Source organism: Bubalus bubalis, chromosome 3, assembly GCF_019923935.1.
Source record: "Bubalus bubalis isolate 160015118507 breed Murrah chromosome 3, NDDB_SH_1, whole genome shotgun sequence".
Taxonomy (NCBI): Eukaryota; Metazoa; Chordata; class Mammalia; order Artiodactyla; family Bovidae; genus Bubalus; species Bubalus bubalis.
The window spans coordinates 172835064-172850883 of record NC_059159.1 but is presented as its reverse complement, the minus strand read 5'-3'; the positions used below and the strand labels follow the sequence as shown (position 1 = coordinate 172850883).

The window sequence follows — 15820 nt, the reverse complement described above, 5'->3', positions numbered from 1 at the left end:
AATGGCCATCGTCAAAAAGTTTACATATAATAAATGCTGGAGAGGGTGAGTGTTGGGGGCCGGCATGAGGCACTCCGCCCATGGCAAAGGTCATGAGGAAGGAGGCTCGGCATACGCAAAGGCAGGATCGAGCCTCAGGAGTCCCCCTGGAAATTCTCGAGCATCTACCCCCATAACCAGAGCCTGCCTACTTTACTACTTTGTGCTCTCCCCTACACCTCTGACTTTACGGGGGGCTGTCCCCCACCACCTCTTTCGGAGAAGGAGTTAACTTAGAGCTCCAGTTAATAATAATTCCTGGGCGTGATAGGAGTGTTTCAACCTACAAACTCCTCTGAAGGTTCTCTAGCCTGCCTGACAGGTTTGTCCGGCCACATGTGATTGCTCACAGCTTCCCAACCATGAGAGGCACGAGATGCTTTAAACCTTCTAAAAACAGGTTCCTTAGAGAAGTTAGAAAACTATTAGTGTAAGTATAGTGGGCTGATTAGAAATTGTATTGGTGAAGGGTTTTTCATTTGTTGAGCCAATGTTTACTGCTAAGTCTCCACATCCCCTGCCCTTATACACATTAATGAATATATAGAATAAGTATTAACCTTTGATATAAATCACGTTAGACCGTAGGCCAAATAAATTCTTTCCTTAACTAAAACCCACTACACCCTCACCCTATAGGAATGTAACTTTATTTGGGTGGCGTCTGTTTTAAGAATAATCACCCCTGGAGAAATAAGTGTTGACTGACCGCCGTCACAAGGAGAGGGTCCTAAATTTGTCAGCAGGTCCCCTGGCCAGAAGATGATGTAACACCCCTAAGACCTCTGTATACATTTGTATGAAGCACCTGACTTTAATAAAAGTCAGGACTGCTGTCCCCACGTGACTTTTGTATAACATCTCAGTGTATAAAAACAAACTCTGGAAAATAAAGAATTGGGATCAGTTTCTCGAAATACTGGTCTCCCCATGTCGCTCTCTCTCTCACTCTGGCTGAGTCTCCATCTGGAGCGCGGAACCCGCCATGCTTACTAATTATGCCTGGGCTTCTAAGATCCGACCGGGGAGGCCTCAGTGTCTCCTCTCCTTCGGGAGAACGGAGGGACGCCTGCGGCCTCCGTAAGTGGTGCAAGCTTCTTGTCTTGAAGTTTTATTGGTCTCCCGCGTAAACCAAGCTACTCAGCCTCTTTTCTCCACTGAATTTTCCTACTGAGCTATCCTCATTCTATTATTCTTTATATCTTTGATGAATAAATAAATAAATAGGTCGCTGACGCCGTCCCCGCTTCGAATACCCTGGATCAGCTGGGGCTGGAAAAAAGGGAACCCTCCTACACTGTTGGTGGGAATGTAAATTGGTGCAGAAGTATGGAGAACAGTAAGGAGGAAGTCCCCCAAAAAACTAAAACTAGAATTATCATATGATCCAGCAATCCCACTCCTGAGCAGATATCTGGGGGGAAAAAAAACCTCTTAATTCGAAAAGATATATGCACTTCAATGTTCATCACAGCACTATTTACAATAGCTAAGACATGAAAGCAATCCAGATGTCCATTGACAGATAAATGGATAAAGAAGATGTGGTATGTATACATAAAGAAATACTGCTGCTACTGCTGCTGCTAAGTCACTTCAGTCGTGTCTGACTCTGTGCGACCCCAGAGACGGCAGCCCACCAGGCTCCCCTGTCCCTGGGATTCTCCAGGCAAGAACACTGGAGTGGGTTGCCATTTCCTTCTCCAAGGCATGAAAGTGAAAAGTGAAAGTGAAGTCGCTCAGTCGTTCACAACCCCATGGACTGCAGCCTACCAGGCTCCTCCATCCATGGGATTTTCCAGGCAAGAGTACTGGAGTGGGTTGAAGGGAATACTACTCAGCCATAAAAAAGAATGAAATAATGGCATTTGCAGCAACATGGATGGACCTGAAGATTATCATACTAAGTGAAGGAAGTCAGAGACAAATATCATATGATATCACTTATATGTGGAACCTGAAATATGATACAAATTTTTTTATTTACAAAACAGAAATAGACTCACAGACACAGAAAAAAATACATATAGCTATCAAAGGGGAAAAGGTGGGAAGGGATAAATCAGGAATCTGGAATTAGCAGACACAAACTACTATGTGTAAAATACACAAGGTCCTACTGTGCAGCACAGGGAACTATATATTCAGTATCTGTTGTAATAAACCTAATGGAAAAGATTATGAAAAAGAATACATACATACATATGTATAACTGAATCACATTGCTGCACACCAGAAACCAACACGTTGAAAAGCAACTATAATTCAATAAACAATTTTAAAAGTAACAAGACCATAAAGCCGGCACAGCCTCTGCTCCTGCTGGGGACCTAGAAATTGGCAGGTGAGCTAAGTTATACCGCGGTTCGGTTCCTGTCGGTGCTTACAAGGAGGAGGAGGAACTCCAGCCCCTGAAGCCCACACACACCCTCTCGGAGTGATAAAAGGCCACACTTCCTGCCCATGATCGCACCCATTCCACATAGCAGGTCACTGGGGAGAAGCGAAAGGTTTCAGGCCTAAGAAGTGGCTCGCTGCACCAGCCAGGGCACTGGGACCCCCTGGGTCACCTTCACCCCTCAGAGGAGCCGGCTCGGGCCTGGGGCGCTGCTGCGGCCCGGATCACCACCACAGGTCCAGTGTGGACAGGGGGGATGCTCGACTGCAGGCCGAGGGAAGAGGAGGCCGTCTCTGGAGGGACACCCGCCAACCCGTTGGCAGGAGACAGTGGCCGGACCTGGAGGCCACCTGCAGGGAGGGGGGCCGGGGAGGGAAGGGCGGGTGATCGTGAAGCACTTTCGGCGACACAAGAAGCCTCCGTCCCCTAAACAGAGGCCCCGCCTAGGCCACGCCAGGCCGCCCGAGCCAGGTAGAGAGCCGTCCTACAGACCGGCCTGCGTCTGCCTGCCAGACATGGAGACCTGTCTGAAGGACCCCGTGAATCCGGGGGTCAGCAGATGCAAGCGCTTTGCTTCCCCTTCGGAAGCACGACGCTCACTGGACACGACACGTGACACTTTGATTACTGAGGAGCGAACGTGGTTGATGCTGTGACTCCCAGCACCCCGTGCCTGGCCCTGGCAGTTTTGTGCCCTGAATCCAGGAGCCCCAAGCAAGCTCCACACGGAAGACGGTCCCAAGAAATTACTACTAACACGGCTCCCCCTCCAGCACCCGGGCACTGAGAAATAGTTCCCCAACTCACAGGTGACAGCTAAAGTTAGAATCAGTTCCCTATCGATAGCATGGGGGGCACACGTTGCATCTGTCTCCAGTCCTCCCGTGACACCAATGGGCGCTGGATGGGTGGGAGGGCGGCTTGCTCGGAGAAAGTGTCTGAACGTCAAGGTTACTTCAACCTACAGCAAATTCGCTATCATTTTCCAAGACAGAACAGAACTCTGCAAGATGCTGTCTACCTGCAGGTTGTAGTGACGTAGGCTGTACACACGGTAAAGGGTCCCAGAGACTGGAGGGTGATCGGCGGGTCGGGCGGAAGCCCATGGAGGCACGGCAGCACGTAGCACGCAGCCCACAGTCCGCGTGCGCAATGAGAGGCGTGGCTCCCAGACCCTGACCCGTCACCCTCTGGCTGTTTCACACGCACAGAGATGGTGAGAAAGACGCAAGCCCACCGCCCTCTGAGGGTGCGGGAGAGTGAGGGTGAGTGTGGCTGCCCCCCAGTGGAGACCCTCAGGTTCGTCCCTCCCCTGCCTCGGGGTCAATGCTCAGGGCACAACTGTGGGTCCAGCTTCCTTTCTTGGGCTCTGGACTGTAATAGCCGCTTATGACAGTCTCCATCCACCCAGTGTCAGAGCTTCTCTGTGAAGCAGCACTGCCCTGAGTGCACAGCTTAGGGACCACACGCCCACCCCTCCAGACAATCAGACCCCCGGGAGACGCACTCTCACTGAAGCAGGCGGTCCGCGGGCACCCAGACCCCAAGGGACACTCACTCTTGTAACAAGTAGTCCGCGGGCACCCAGACCCCCAGAGATACTCACTCTTGTTGTAGCAGGTGGCCAGCACGCCTTTGTCTGCGGGGCTGGCACTAATGTGCCAGATCTCCCCCGCCTGATGCAGGAGCACATTTTTATTGATAATGTTGTTCTCGTCGTCAAAGTCTATGACGTGGATCTACAGACACAAGGAAAGAGCCGGTCAGAAGCTCACACACTTCCCACTCGCCTTCACAGACCACAGAGACCAACAGGAGAACCAAACGCACCTTGGACACCTTTACCAGTTCCGTACTGCGCTAACAGCGTTCATTCTACACGCGCCTCTGACTCTATGCCTCTCAGAAGACAAGTGTGAAATCCCTGCCAAGTATTAAGCCTGCGAACCCAGAACCCCATCCCCGCCACGCCCAGCCCTCCAGAGGGGAGACGGGGACGGCTCCGACCCCCGCCCCGCACGTGGCGCAGGCAGGCCACAGCCGGTGTCACGGCCAGAGCCCCCAGGAGGGGGACGCCCGCCGCGACCGTCCCAGGCCTGCGGCTCGGCTGATCGGAGCAGGGCGCTGCTGCCTGCCGAGGACCAGGCTTAGCCCCGACCGGGCCCCTCCGCAGTGGACACAGCTCATGTTGGAAGCAACGGAGGACGGAAGGGGTGAGAGAGTGCTGCAGGTCAGGTCAGCACCGCTTAAAACGCTTCCTAAAAACAAGGCCGACAGCCGTCGACACCTCTGGTCATGTAGCGGAGACGACAGCATCGTGTTTCAGCCACTGAAGGAAAAGCTGAACGTGCTGGTGCCGCACTCTTCCGGATAATTTCTGGAGGATGAAAATGATGCTCACATTCACTCTCTCAGCAACAGTCAAGTCACTGGGGAAAATACAATTTACAGTTTTTGAAATCAATTTATACTGATAATCATGGATCTGCACAAAGACCTATATCCAATCAGGAATGTTCGCCATGGCACTGACTGTCATAATGAAACACACAAGCCACCTATGTGCCCAGCAACGGGGAACTGTTCAGGTGAGCCGACTGTAATACAACACTGTGAAGCCAGCTACTCTTCTCTGAACACCATTCAGTGCCAGGAAAAGGGTCCATAACATACACAAGAGGGAAAGGGAAAGGGAAAGTCTCTCAGTTGTGTCCGACTCTTTGCGACCCCACGGACTATACAGTCCATGGGATTCTCCAGGCAAGAATACCGGAGAGAAGCCTTTCCCTTCTCCAGGGGATCTTCCCAACCCAGGGATTGAACCCAGGTCTCCTGCACTGCAGGTGGATTCTTTACCAGCTGAGCCACCAGGGAAGCCCAAGAATACTGGAAAGGGCAGCCTATCCCTTCTCCAGGGGACAAAAGGAAAAAAGAAGCAGTAAAAGAGCCGCACAAATGCTCCACACGCTTTTTGCTAAAAAGTAAGCACGTCCCAATGAGAGAATCAGAACGTGACTGGTTACCTTTGGGTGATGAAATTATAGAGGCTTTTCCTTTACCTCTTTGTGGTTTGGCTTTATTTTTAAACTTTTTTCAAGCACTGTTTTGCAGTCAGAACAAACACTAAAATGCTATTTTAAAAAACGTTTCCATGGCACCTGAAGCACCTCCCCTTGCTGGCCCAGGGCCTCTGGCTGTGTCCTTGGCTGCTTCCCTCGTATCACGTTCTCACATGCAATCGCTCCCCTGTCCCTCGAGGGCCGGCCTGGGCAGAACTCAAAGCCCACCACTGCCCCCTACAGCCTGTGCGACCCGAGCCGCGGTGTCCCCGAGTGCGATGACCATGCGGGGACGAAGGTCCCGGGATTGCTGGGACTACGCGGCCCAGCTGACGCCACCCTTCTCCGGGGACAGTGAGGAGATTAAACACCAGCAACACTGTTTTTAATCTTGGAAACTATTTTCAGTCAGTTTCTCCAGCACTCATAGCCCAATGTAGCTTTCACGGTGGGTTTGGGAATACTCTGGGTGGACAGCTTCTATATAAAGTTTATAACAGTCGCATGGGAACACAGACTAAATGGCAACACACAAAACCAGGAACAATTTCTGTAAGAGTGAGCAAGAAGCTTCTTTCTAAGTATCTGACACGTTTCCTCCTTATCAGAAAATCCGTGAGCGCTGAGAAAAGGATGCGCTGAGCTGATGTCCTGACGGCCGGGAGCACCGTCAGGAACGCCACGTGGGGAGCACGGGAGCGCCGGTTTCCGGGTCCTCCTTTGGGGCTGTGGACCCAGGGGCGCGCACACCCTCCCCTGCACACGGGCGGCTCCTGGCTGGGGAGCCGTCCTTCCAGCCTGACCTCTTGCCGCACTTCAGCTGCCGCAGAGTCCCCGCGCCCGCCTGGGGCAGGCTCCTCTTTCTTGTGAGGACCAGCAGGCAGGGCGTCTACCCTCCGCGGGTCTCCTAGGCGCTCAGCAGGGAAACGTCAGCCTCCACCCTCCACGGCGGGGTGTGGAGGAGTCCACCACCCCCAGGCCCACCTCTCCTAATCTGACACTCTAGTAATGTGCCCTTTAAACTTCAGAGTCTAGGCTCTTTCCACACGTCCTCGCCCACAGCAGGCTCACGGACTGGGCCACGGGACACGTCCTCCGGAGACGCTGTCCTCAGGTACTCTCGGGCAAGACAGGGGACGTCAGCACCGCAGACAAGCAGGGGTCAAAGGAATGGGGACTGATATGCTGCAGGCACCTGAGCTATGTGTACCATGCTGGTTCCTTTAATCCTAAAAAGAGCTCAATGGTGACAAGATAATCTATCATTACTAGCCACAGTTACAGGAGAAGAAACCGGGGCTGACAAAGTTGGAGCAGTGAGGCTCCTTCCAGAATATGCGCCGTGGACCCCCCATGGTAGGGGCACAGGGGGTGCCCACCTGCCAGAACGCTGGGCTCTGCACCACAGCAGGTCAGCAGAGGACCAGGCAGCTCCGCATCTCAGGAGAGAGGCTGTCACCCAACTGCCTATGCCCAGGGCACCACCATTTACGCCGCTCACGTCCAGTGAGCACACATTGACACATGCAGTTGCGGGCCGGTTACAAAAACAAGCTACATCATGGAGAAAACACTGTGGTTAGGGTGAGAGCAAAAGACGACAGGGATGAGGAAGACAGAGCAATTCCTGTTGGCTCCGAGGGGGGAACGCATGTGCTCGGCTGGGGTGCAAGTGTTACTTGCGGTCTTCAAGGCCCTGCTGAGCTTTTAAAATGCTGTTAACAGCTCAGAATGGAGCTCAAGGGCTTCCCTGGTGGCTCAGCTGGTGAAGAATCCACCTGCAATGTGGGAGTCCTGGGTTCAATCCTTGGGTTGGGAAGATCTGCTGGAGAAGGGAACAGCTATGCACTCCAGTATTCTGGCCTGGAGAATTCCATGGACTGTATAGTCCATGAGGTTGCAAAGAGTCGGACATGACTGAGCGACTTTTACTTTCAATGAAGCTCAAACTCATATTTTGAGTTACCATTATTAAAATTTTAACGTTGGACTTGGCAGTGCAGGGCTAAGGGCGTAGATAACACTCTGTAAGGGTTTAGGAGCCAGGGCTATCAAACTTACTAGGAAGCCTGTGAAGGTGCTCTTAATCAAGGCCGCTCGTGTTCTCACAGAATCAGGGCTCAGAGAAAGCGGCCCCTGTCCTGAGAGCGAGCATGTGACCCCAGGCCGACGCACCCTGTCCGTTTCATCTCTCACTGAACTCATAAACTCAAAAATTCAGAGGCAAAAAAAAAAAAAAAAAAAGTGGCAAAACTGGAAACTAAAAAGCGAAAGTTCTCCCCTAGGAAAAGTAAAGCATCGGCATCTTCCCATGGGAAGTCCTCCTGGCACTGACCACAGCCCTCCGCGAGGCTGCCGGGCGAGAAGCTTCAGCTCAGCCACCCCCAGCAGACGCCACAGCCTCCCCACCGGCGCACCCTACCTCTCATCCAGATCCAAAGCCGGCCGTGCAGCCTGCAGCTTGGGAAGGTGACACCTCAGCCATGCAGGCTCGTGCTGCGGTGATTCCAGGCGCTGCGCCCACGGCTCCTCGTGGCTCCCAGCTGAAGGTCTGGGGCCACCCCGCCCCAGCAGGGCCACTGGGGGCCCTTCTGCAGCAGCGCCTGCTCACTTCATATCTCTGTCACTTTCTGGGGATTCTCATAACATCTCAACCCTTCCACCAGCCAGGAGATTACCCTTAGGAGGCTCCATCCTCACGGCCCCAGTGCCTTCCAGAGGGCCCCCTCTGCCGCTGTCACGTTGCGGGTGGCTCCCATGTGCGGGTTTGGGGGGGGACACAGCATTCAGCCCACAGTGAGGGCACATGTGGTCAGGGGCCAGGGAAAAGCTGGGGCGCGAGCGGGTCAGTGGGACAATCGGCCGGCTCACTCCTCGTGACCACACGTACACCTATAAGCTAGAAACACACGCAGCAGAACTGCTTCAAGAAGGACACACAGGACATGATCAATATGGCGAGACCAGAGCCCTCAGACCACAAAGAGGGGAGCGATTCCTGGGAGTGAGATGGGAGGATGGGGTGGGGTGGGTTCGAGGCACAGACCTGAAAGGGCTTCATGGAGACCCCATGGTGGTCAGCCTGGCGCTCCTCAATGGGACGAGCAATGTGCAGGCGGCCTCTGCAGGGAAAGCCCAGTGCAGAAGCAAATAAACCCCCACGCTGCAAAAGCCCAGCTCCCAACCAAAGGAACACCTCCCCCCGGGAGAAGGGGAGCCCACGACAGAGGAGGCTCCAGGATGGCCTGACCGGCTCTGACCACAGGCAGGGCCCCAGGCAACAGAAAAGGGACAGAAAATAAAGCAGCTCATCAGACACAGAGAAGCCAGCAACTGTGACGGCTCCTGAAATTTTCAGGAAAAAGAGCTGAGCTGAATTAAGAGCATGAAGTCCAGCACCGGGCACTTCCCCGGGAATCGCCAGCTGCGGGGAGGCGCTGATGGCCTAAGGCGAAGCCTGGGGCCAGAGACCCTCCAGCAGCCCTCCTTCCCAGCAAGGGCCCAGCCTGGGCAGGGGCGGGGGGCTTCCAGGTGGGCTGGGGGGTCACGCGACGTCACTGTCACTGCCAGAGCTGCAGGGCAGGGGGGCTTGGCCCTGGGGCTGCCCGGACAGCAAACCTCAGCAGCCCGAGCATCACAGTCACGGCACGCACGGGGGGGGTGGACAGGGGGTGCTCAGTGGCCACCTCGCCACAGTCCAGCTGGGCCCCTGGGAGGAACCACGCGGCTGCTCAGGGCCAAGTCTTCTGTTTGAAGATGGGGCCAGGGCACCTGCCCACCGCAAACCCCCCCAGGGACCTGTCCAGCCCCCGTTTCCCCAGCGTCCCCGGCCAGGACCAGGTGTCACCGCGTTTCTCTCTCATCAGCTTGAGGCTGCAGGCAGCTGCGAGCGCTCCCAGGAGGGGGATGCACACAGCACTCACACGGAGACACTCGCGACTCGCTGGGTGGGGAGGACACAGAGCGGGACCCCGGACGCCCTCGCTGCAGGAAGCAGAGCAGGACGGGGCAGGGGACAGGGAGGCCCCCGGACGCCCTCGCTGCGGGAAGCAGGGCAGGACGGGGCAGGGGACAGGGACACTCGGGGAGGAGGGCTCATCATCTAAAACACACGTGGTTCAACCCCTGGCTGGCGAACTCACATGCGGCCAGAAAAAAATAAAAACTGATGTTCTACTGAAAAGGTGAATGGTACAGGCCCGGAACTGAGTGGAACTAAAGCGCAAGTAGCTGGGGAGAAGACAGCCGGTCGTGCACTGGCTCTGGGCCCGGGCCCCAGCGCCCCCACCACACGCTGCGCTGCTCCTTCCAGAGGAGGCACGTGCGTCCCCGCTGGCACTGGGCGCCTTCCTCCCCCATCCCCCAGCAGCACCCCAGGCTGCACGGGGCCACTCTCCTCTTGCCTCTGGGACAGCCACGGCTAACTCTTTTTATAAGTAAATCAGTCCCATCTGACATCTTCCAGGAGAAAAGCAACACAAACACAAACACACACTCAGAGAACCAGAAATTGTAAGGAAACAACTTACATCACACTCACATTCCAAAGATAACCATGGCTCAGGGCGTGGGCCCTTTTGACCTATTTCTAGTCTTTATTCTATGCAGAGATGCAATTTTGTATTTTATATACATTTTTTATATAAAGGTATAGTTGACAGAACATTCTATTAGCTTCAGGCATACAATGGAGTGATTTGATATTTGTATATATTACAATTTTTTTTTTTTTACACACTAGTGATCACACACTACATACGATCTTAACATCTAAGAATCACTTGATTTTTCAGCTGTGATGGCTCTGAGGAGACTCAGCTTTCGTAAGCCTGCTTCCATGCATGCGGTGAGTGACACCATTCTGAAAGGAAGGAGACCCAGCCAGGGCACCCACGTGGCTCTGCCGTCACAACTGGAAGGTCCTACTTTGCAACCTAACCTGTGCACAGTGTGACTGCCTCCCGGTTCTCCCCATCCTCTGTACCGTCCCAATAATGCTCCTTGCGTGTAAACCTTTTTTGACGTTTTCAGTGTATGGAATACACGTTAAATACTGTGAACATTTACACGTGAAGCTCTAGACAGGTATCACCAAATGACCTCCCAGTGACCGTGCCAACACGAAGCCGTGCGTCTGCACGGGAGCGGGCTCACCACGCCCATCCGCACCAGACAGTCCCGCAAGGTGACTGATGCCCCCCCCCGGGGGCGGGGTTACTGACGCCACCCCCCCGGGGGCAGGGTTACGAAGGCTGGCTGAGCCACGTGGCACAGCCTCGCGTGTGCTCCCCCAGGGTTGAGGCGGGTGAGTCTCCGCAACATCCCTGCACCTGCGTCCACGGCTTCGTCACCACTGGAGGACGAGGAAGATGAAGTCCGGCGAGGTTGGTCCATTTGTTCAAGGCCAGACATCTGAGGTCTGGCCGAGGCCAAGCCGAAAACCCAACCTCATGAGAACCCAACATTCTTCCTAACCTAGAGACACGGGCCACACCCTGTGTCTCTCCCTGGATCGACCAGCGGTGACGGCCTAGACTCCATGTTGAGACGGGATTATGGCCTCGTCCAGCCTCATCTAGAGAGTGCTGTGAGCCATCAAACCAGTCCTCCACTGGCCGGGGTCAAAGGGGTGACACCGACCACGTACCCTGGTGCCCTCGACCCCTTGCATGGTGACCCCGATGCACCCACAAAACACTACCCAAGGGCTGCAACGATACACAAAGTAAGTTTAAATCCTCGCCTCCAGTTGTTACATGCAGCTGGCTATGTAAATCCCAATGAAAGCTCTGTTTTGTTTGCGTGGCATTAATTCTCATGTTCTGCTTGAAAAATCAAGAACAAAATGGCTATAAAACTAAGAACAGGCTTGGTAATTAACATGTATCCATTTGTCAGAAATACTTACCTGATTATCATACTTGAGAGACTGCGTCCCAACCAAAAACCGAATGGCGTCTGTCTCCGCGGTCTGAGGCGTGAGGGCCCGCGCCTGCAGGGGGAAGGAGAGGGCACATGTGGATGGAGGCGGACGGACAGACCAAGCGGGCAGCCGACGCCTCCACCACTGCTGGGGGAGCCCCTGGGGCAGAGGGTCCGCCAGGCAGCTTAGAAACGTGCAGGAGAAGCCCTCGTCTCTTGTACGATCTGTGACCAAACTGCACTTCCGAATCTGGAAACAACTGTAATTGGACACAAAAATTAAACAGTAAAGATATAAACCGTTTTTAACAAAATTATTTAAGTCATCGACTGGTTGAACAAACTATTCTTCAATAACAGAGCAGAAGATGGCTCCCACTGAGGGCAAAGCAGGGGGTTTGAGCCAAGTCTCCTGCAGAGCCAACTGGAAAAACTCAATCCAAAACCCCGAGCTTGTTTCAAGGCTTCAGGAAGCTGCCACAGGCGTGAACTGCAAGGTCCGGCAGAGGAGGAAGCTGGGGGAGGGGCTGACCGCCTGCCCACGTCCTCCCTAACCCTAACCCTATCCTGGGCTTCGCCCCTCCCTCCTCAGACTTCCGGAAGCCCTGTAAGGGCAGGAAGGGGCGTGAAGAGCAGACGTGGAGACGTGGAGATGTCTACAATCCTAAAGCGCCCAGGGAACACAGCCTCCGAGGTGGGGAAGGTCGGCGCTGAGAGAAGATGCTGAGGAAGACGCTGGCGGCCACGCCCCAAGCAAAGAGGGGGCCGTGCTGGGAACCTCCGGAGGGGGCAGCCAGAACAGGGGTCCCCCACACACCAGGGCGCCAACTAGAGCAGGGTGGGGACCTACTAGCATCTCAGGAGGTGGCCAGAGCTCCGTGGGGCAGAGCAGGGGGCTGCCCTGGGGTAAACGAGAGCTGCAAAACCCGGAGCCGCGAGCACTTGTCGGCCTGGGCCAGGCCGGGCTGCCTCCACCTGCAGAGCCCACAGCGGGAGGGCTCAGCACTGGAGCTCCGCAAGGAGGACTGGAGGGAGACAAGGGAAAAGGCTTCAGGAGGTGCAGACGCCAAGCTGAGGGCCACAGCAGGGCCAGAACCCACGATCAGACACAGGGACACTCACAAAACTGGAGAGCAATCACCTCCTCAAACGAGAGGGATTAGAACAGACTGGAGAGGCTTGGCAAGGCCACCCAGACAACTGAACCCGAGCCGGCATGGCGGGGGGGACCACGAACCAGACCCCGTGCCGTGCAAGGACAGAAACCGCGAATTAGGAACTCACGCAACCTCTGAAGATGCAGCAGGTCTATGAAATGGACTGTAAGATGGCTGGCCCTGAGCTTCAGTTCATCAGGTTAAAAGGCAGCGTCCCTGTGTGTTGGTTTGGAAGCAGCAGATCCACTGACGGACTGACAACGATTACTGTTATGTCCTAAAGTATCAGCCCTAAAAACGGGGGCGAGGGCGCCTGACCACGGCCGTCTTGGGCAGTTGCTCTTCACTGTGGTGACAGAAACACAAGAACTTAGGCAGCGGCTCAAAAGCACACAGGACACGGGAGTGGAAACTCCGGGGAGAGAAACCTGGCGCATGAGCACCGCTGGTGGGCAAGGCGTTAACCGGAGAAGCCAAGACACACACAATAAGGTACTGAACCTAAAACTCACACTGTTCCCAAGCAAAAATCCTGAAATGCTGGCTAAACATGGCAGAGAACCCCACCTGAATCAGCAGTCAACAAAACATTCTGCAATTAGAAACAGGAGAAACCTGAGTAAAGACTTGGCGAAAGATTGTGATTAACTGCTGGGAGTCTGACTGGAGACAGGAGAGCAGGGGAAAAGCTGAAAATCCTCAGACGCCACGGCGTCCAGTCACAGGTTACGTCCGGGAGCTAAGAGCGGGCAGGTCAACTAGAAGAAACGCCTTCGGAAAGGCTGAGAGAGGTTATCCTCACCAGATAAGATGGAAAGGGCAAGTTTAGGGTCTGCTGATTTTAACCAGACTTTCAGTAACTGACTTAAATGACTCGAAAGCACTGCTTGTTTAAAATTTTTTAAACACACAAAAAAGAACGAAAACCGTGAACACAAGTCAAAGTGCTGCAGAAAGGCGGATGTGCTCAGCACTGTCTCGTTTCAACGGCCGCTCCACTCGGTGCTTCTGCCTCTCATCGGCACAGCGGTGCCTCATTTTACCCTCCAGACCTCATGACCTTCAGCCAGTGGTCAACGTCTCGCTGCATCATCCTGCCGATTACACCAGTTGTCTCTCTGTCCACACTGCTTGCTGAACAGGGCAGGCAGGAGCGAGCGGGGAAGCTGGGAGAACCTGCGAGGAGCCTGGGAGCTGCAGGCACCGGGGCTGCAGCTGTAGCAGCGGACGCGCTGCGTCCCCTCCCCTCGGGGCTGACCCGGCGCACACAGACAGAGCGCAGCTTCAGGCCTTTTCAGTGGAGCTTATACACGCTTACAGACAGACGTGGCCGTGGCCGAAGGGGTACACGGCGCTGCACACGCACAGCGCTGTGAGTGATCCCAGCTGTGACAGGACCACACTGACAGATCGTGGGGCGAGAGCGAGAGGCCGTGGGCCAACAGCGTCTGGCCACCACCCTCTTGGCCAATGTGCTCCTTCCCCACATTCTACCCACTCAGGGTCTCTCGCCTCAAAATCTGCACACAGTCCATTTTCGTGATATTTCCTTGGTGAGTAACGCTGACCCTTGAAAGAACATTCTGCAACAGCAGTAGACGCTACAGCAAACAGTTATGCCCCCAGTACATGGCAAACTCAATGTCAGCTGCCACCTGAATTTGTGTTGCAGTCCTTGCCCTCATGGGGCTAGAAGGGCCACCCAGCACACGTGGAGTGACTTTATCTGCATGGCCAAGTCCAGTCCACCGGCTGTCCTTGTGAGATGGCAGGAAAGCCTCCACAGGTTTTATTGCTGGGCTACTACTGCTAAGTTGCTTCAGTCGTGTCCGACTCTGTGCAACCCCATAGACGGCAGCCCACCAGGCTCCCCCGTCCCTGGGATTCTCCAGGCAAGAACACTGGAGTGGGTTGCCATTTCCTCCTCCAATGCATGAAAGTGAAAAGTGAAAGTGAAGTCGCTCAGTCATGTCCGACTCTTAGCGACCCCATGGACTGCAGCCCACCAGGCTCCTCCGTCCATGGGAGTTTCCAGGCAAGAATACTGGAGTGGGGTGCCATTGCCTTCTCCGACAGGTTTTATTAAGGACCTTCTAACTCCCCACAGGCGCTGGGCCCTCCCCCTGAAAGAGGGAATCTTGTGGCATTCACAGCCTACACACATGATTCCAAATGCTTTCACACTGTCCTAAATCTGCGAGAGAATTCAGAGGTTAGTAGCACATCACAGCACACAGCCTGTACAGTTGCCTCCACACAGGGAGGGATCCAGTTTCCAAAGGTAAGGACACAGCCTTTACCATATTCTTCAGCACAGGAGCCATCCAATTTAAGGACCAGCCTGTAAAAGGCATGAGAAGGAGGGTCCACGGACGCCATGTAATCTTCTGCCTGGCCTGCCCGCATCTTTTGCTGTGGCCCTTCCCAAGCCGAGTGTCTGCTGCCCTGGCATCAGCTGCCTCTGCTGCTCCAGGAGCAAAGCAGCGGCCCTGTTTCAGTTTCATCTGTCAACTCCCGCTGCCAGCACAGCAGCCCAGACATGCACCCCCTTTGCCTGCTGCCATCCCTAGACGTTCCCAAGCCTGCCGCCGTGCAGGGAGCAGTTAAAGAGCCGGAAGAGGTGGATGGGGCGCTATTCAGAAAGGCCTCCCGCGTGCCGCTGCAAGATGCCCGCCCTCTTCCAGAGGCTCCTGCACCTCCCGGGCCAGAGCAGAAACTGAGGGCGCTGCTCTCCCCATCATCGCCCAGGCCCTCCTTGTACTGTCTGCACTTCACCTGCCCTCCTGAGCGTCCCCTCTGGCTGTCTGCAGGCCCAGGGGCCCCTCGGGGCTCCGCAGGCATGGGTTTGGCAGGCTTGATCCAGCTCTAAACTCTCCACTGTGGCTGCACTTTCTCTTTTTCTCCACTGGGGCGGGTCGTGCGTCTGGCTGTTCATCCTGCTGACTACATCAGCTGTCCCACTGCTCCTGGCTGTGCACACTGTTAGTCGAACCCAGGGCAGGCACGGTGCCAGGGGGGAGCCTGCAGGAAAACTCGAGGAGCCCTAAGAACTGCCGACATGCTGATTCTCTCCTGACTGGTGCAGAAGCCACAGCAGCAGAAATGCCGTGTTCCCTTGGGGCTGACCAGCGGACAGTCGTCAGGCAGCCTCAAGGGCTTTTCAGGTGGAGCTTATACACGCTTACAGAACAGACAGGGCAGTGGCCAGGTGGGGACATTGAGATGCACAGAGCTATAAGTTATCT

General features: G+C 54.8%; 1 protein-coding gene across 3 annotated transcripts in view; it reads right to left on the bottom strand.

Annotated features, from left to right (window-relative positions):
- The window catches only part of EIPR1 (EARP complex and GARP complex interacting protein 1), a 68400-nt gene that overhangs the window by 49455 nt on the left and 3125 nt on the right, over positions 1-15820 (bottom strand). Inside the window, exons 1-3 of one of the 3 annotated variants that reach the window (XM_044940554.2) lie at positions 11405-11430; positions 8543-8618; positions 4044-4176 (exon numbers count right to left, since the gene is read on the bottom strand). In XM_044940554.2, coding sequence (XP_044796489.1) covers positions 4044-4176; positions 8543-8618; positions 11405-11415 — 220 coding nt within the window. In that variant the 5' untranslated portion in view covers positions 11416-11430. Of the gene's footprint in view, positions 1-4043; positions 4177-8542; positions 8619-11404; positions 11489-15820 lie in introns of those variants that run through there. The other 2 variants (XM_006054162.4, XM_025282374.3) reach the window with 2 other exon arrangements.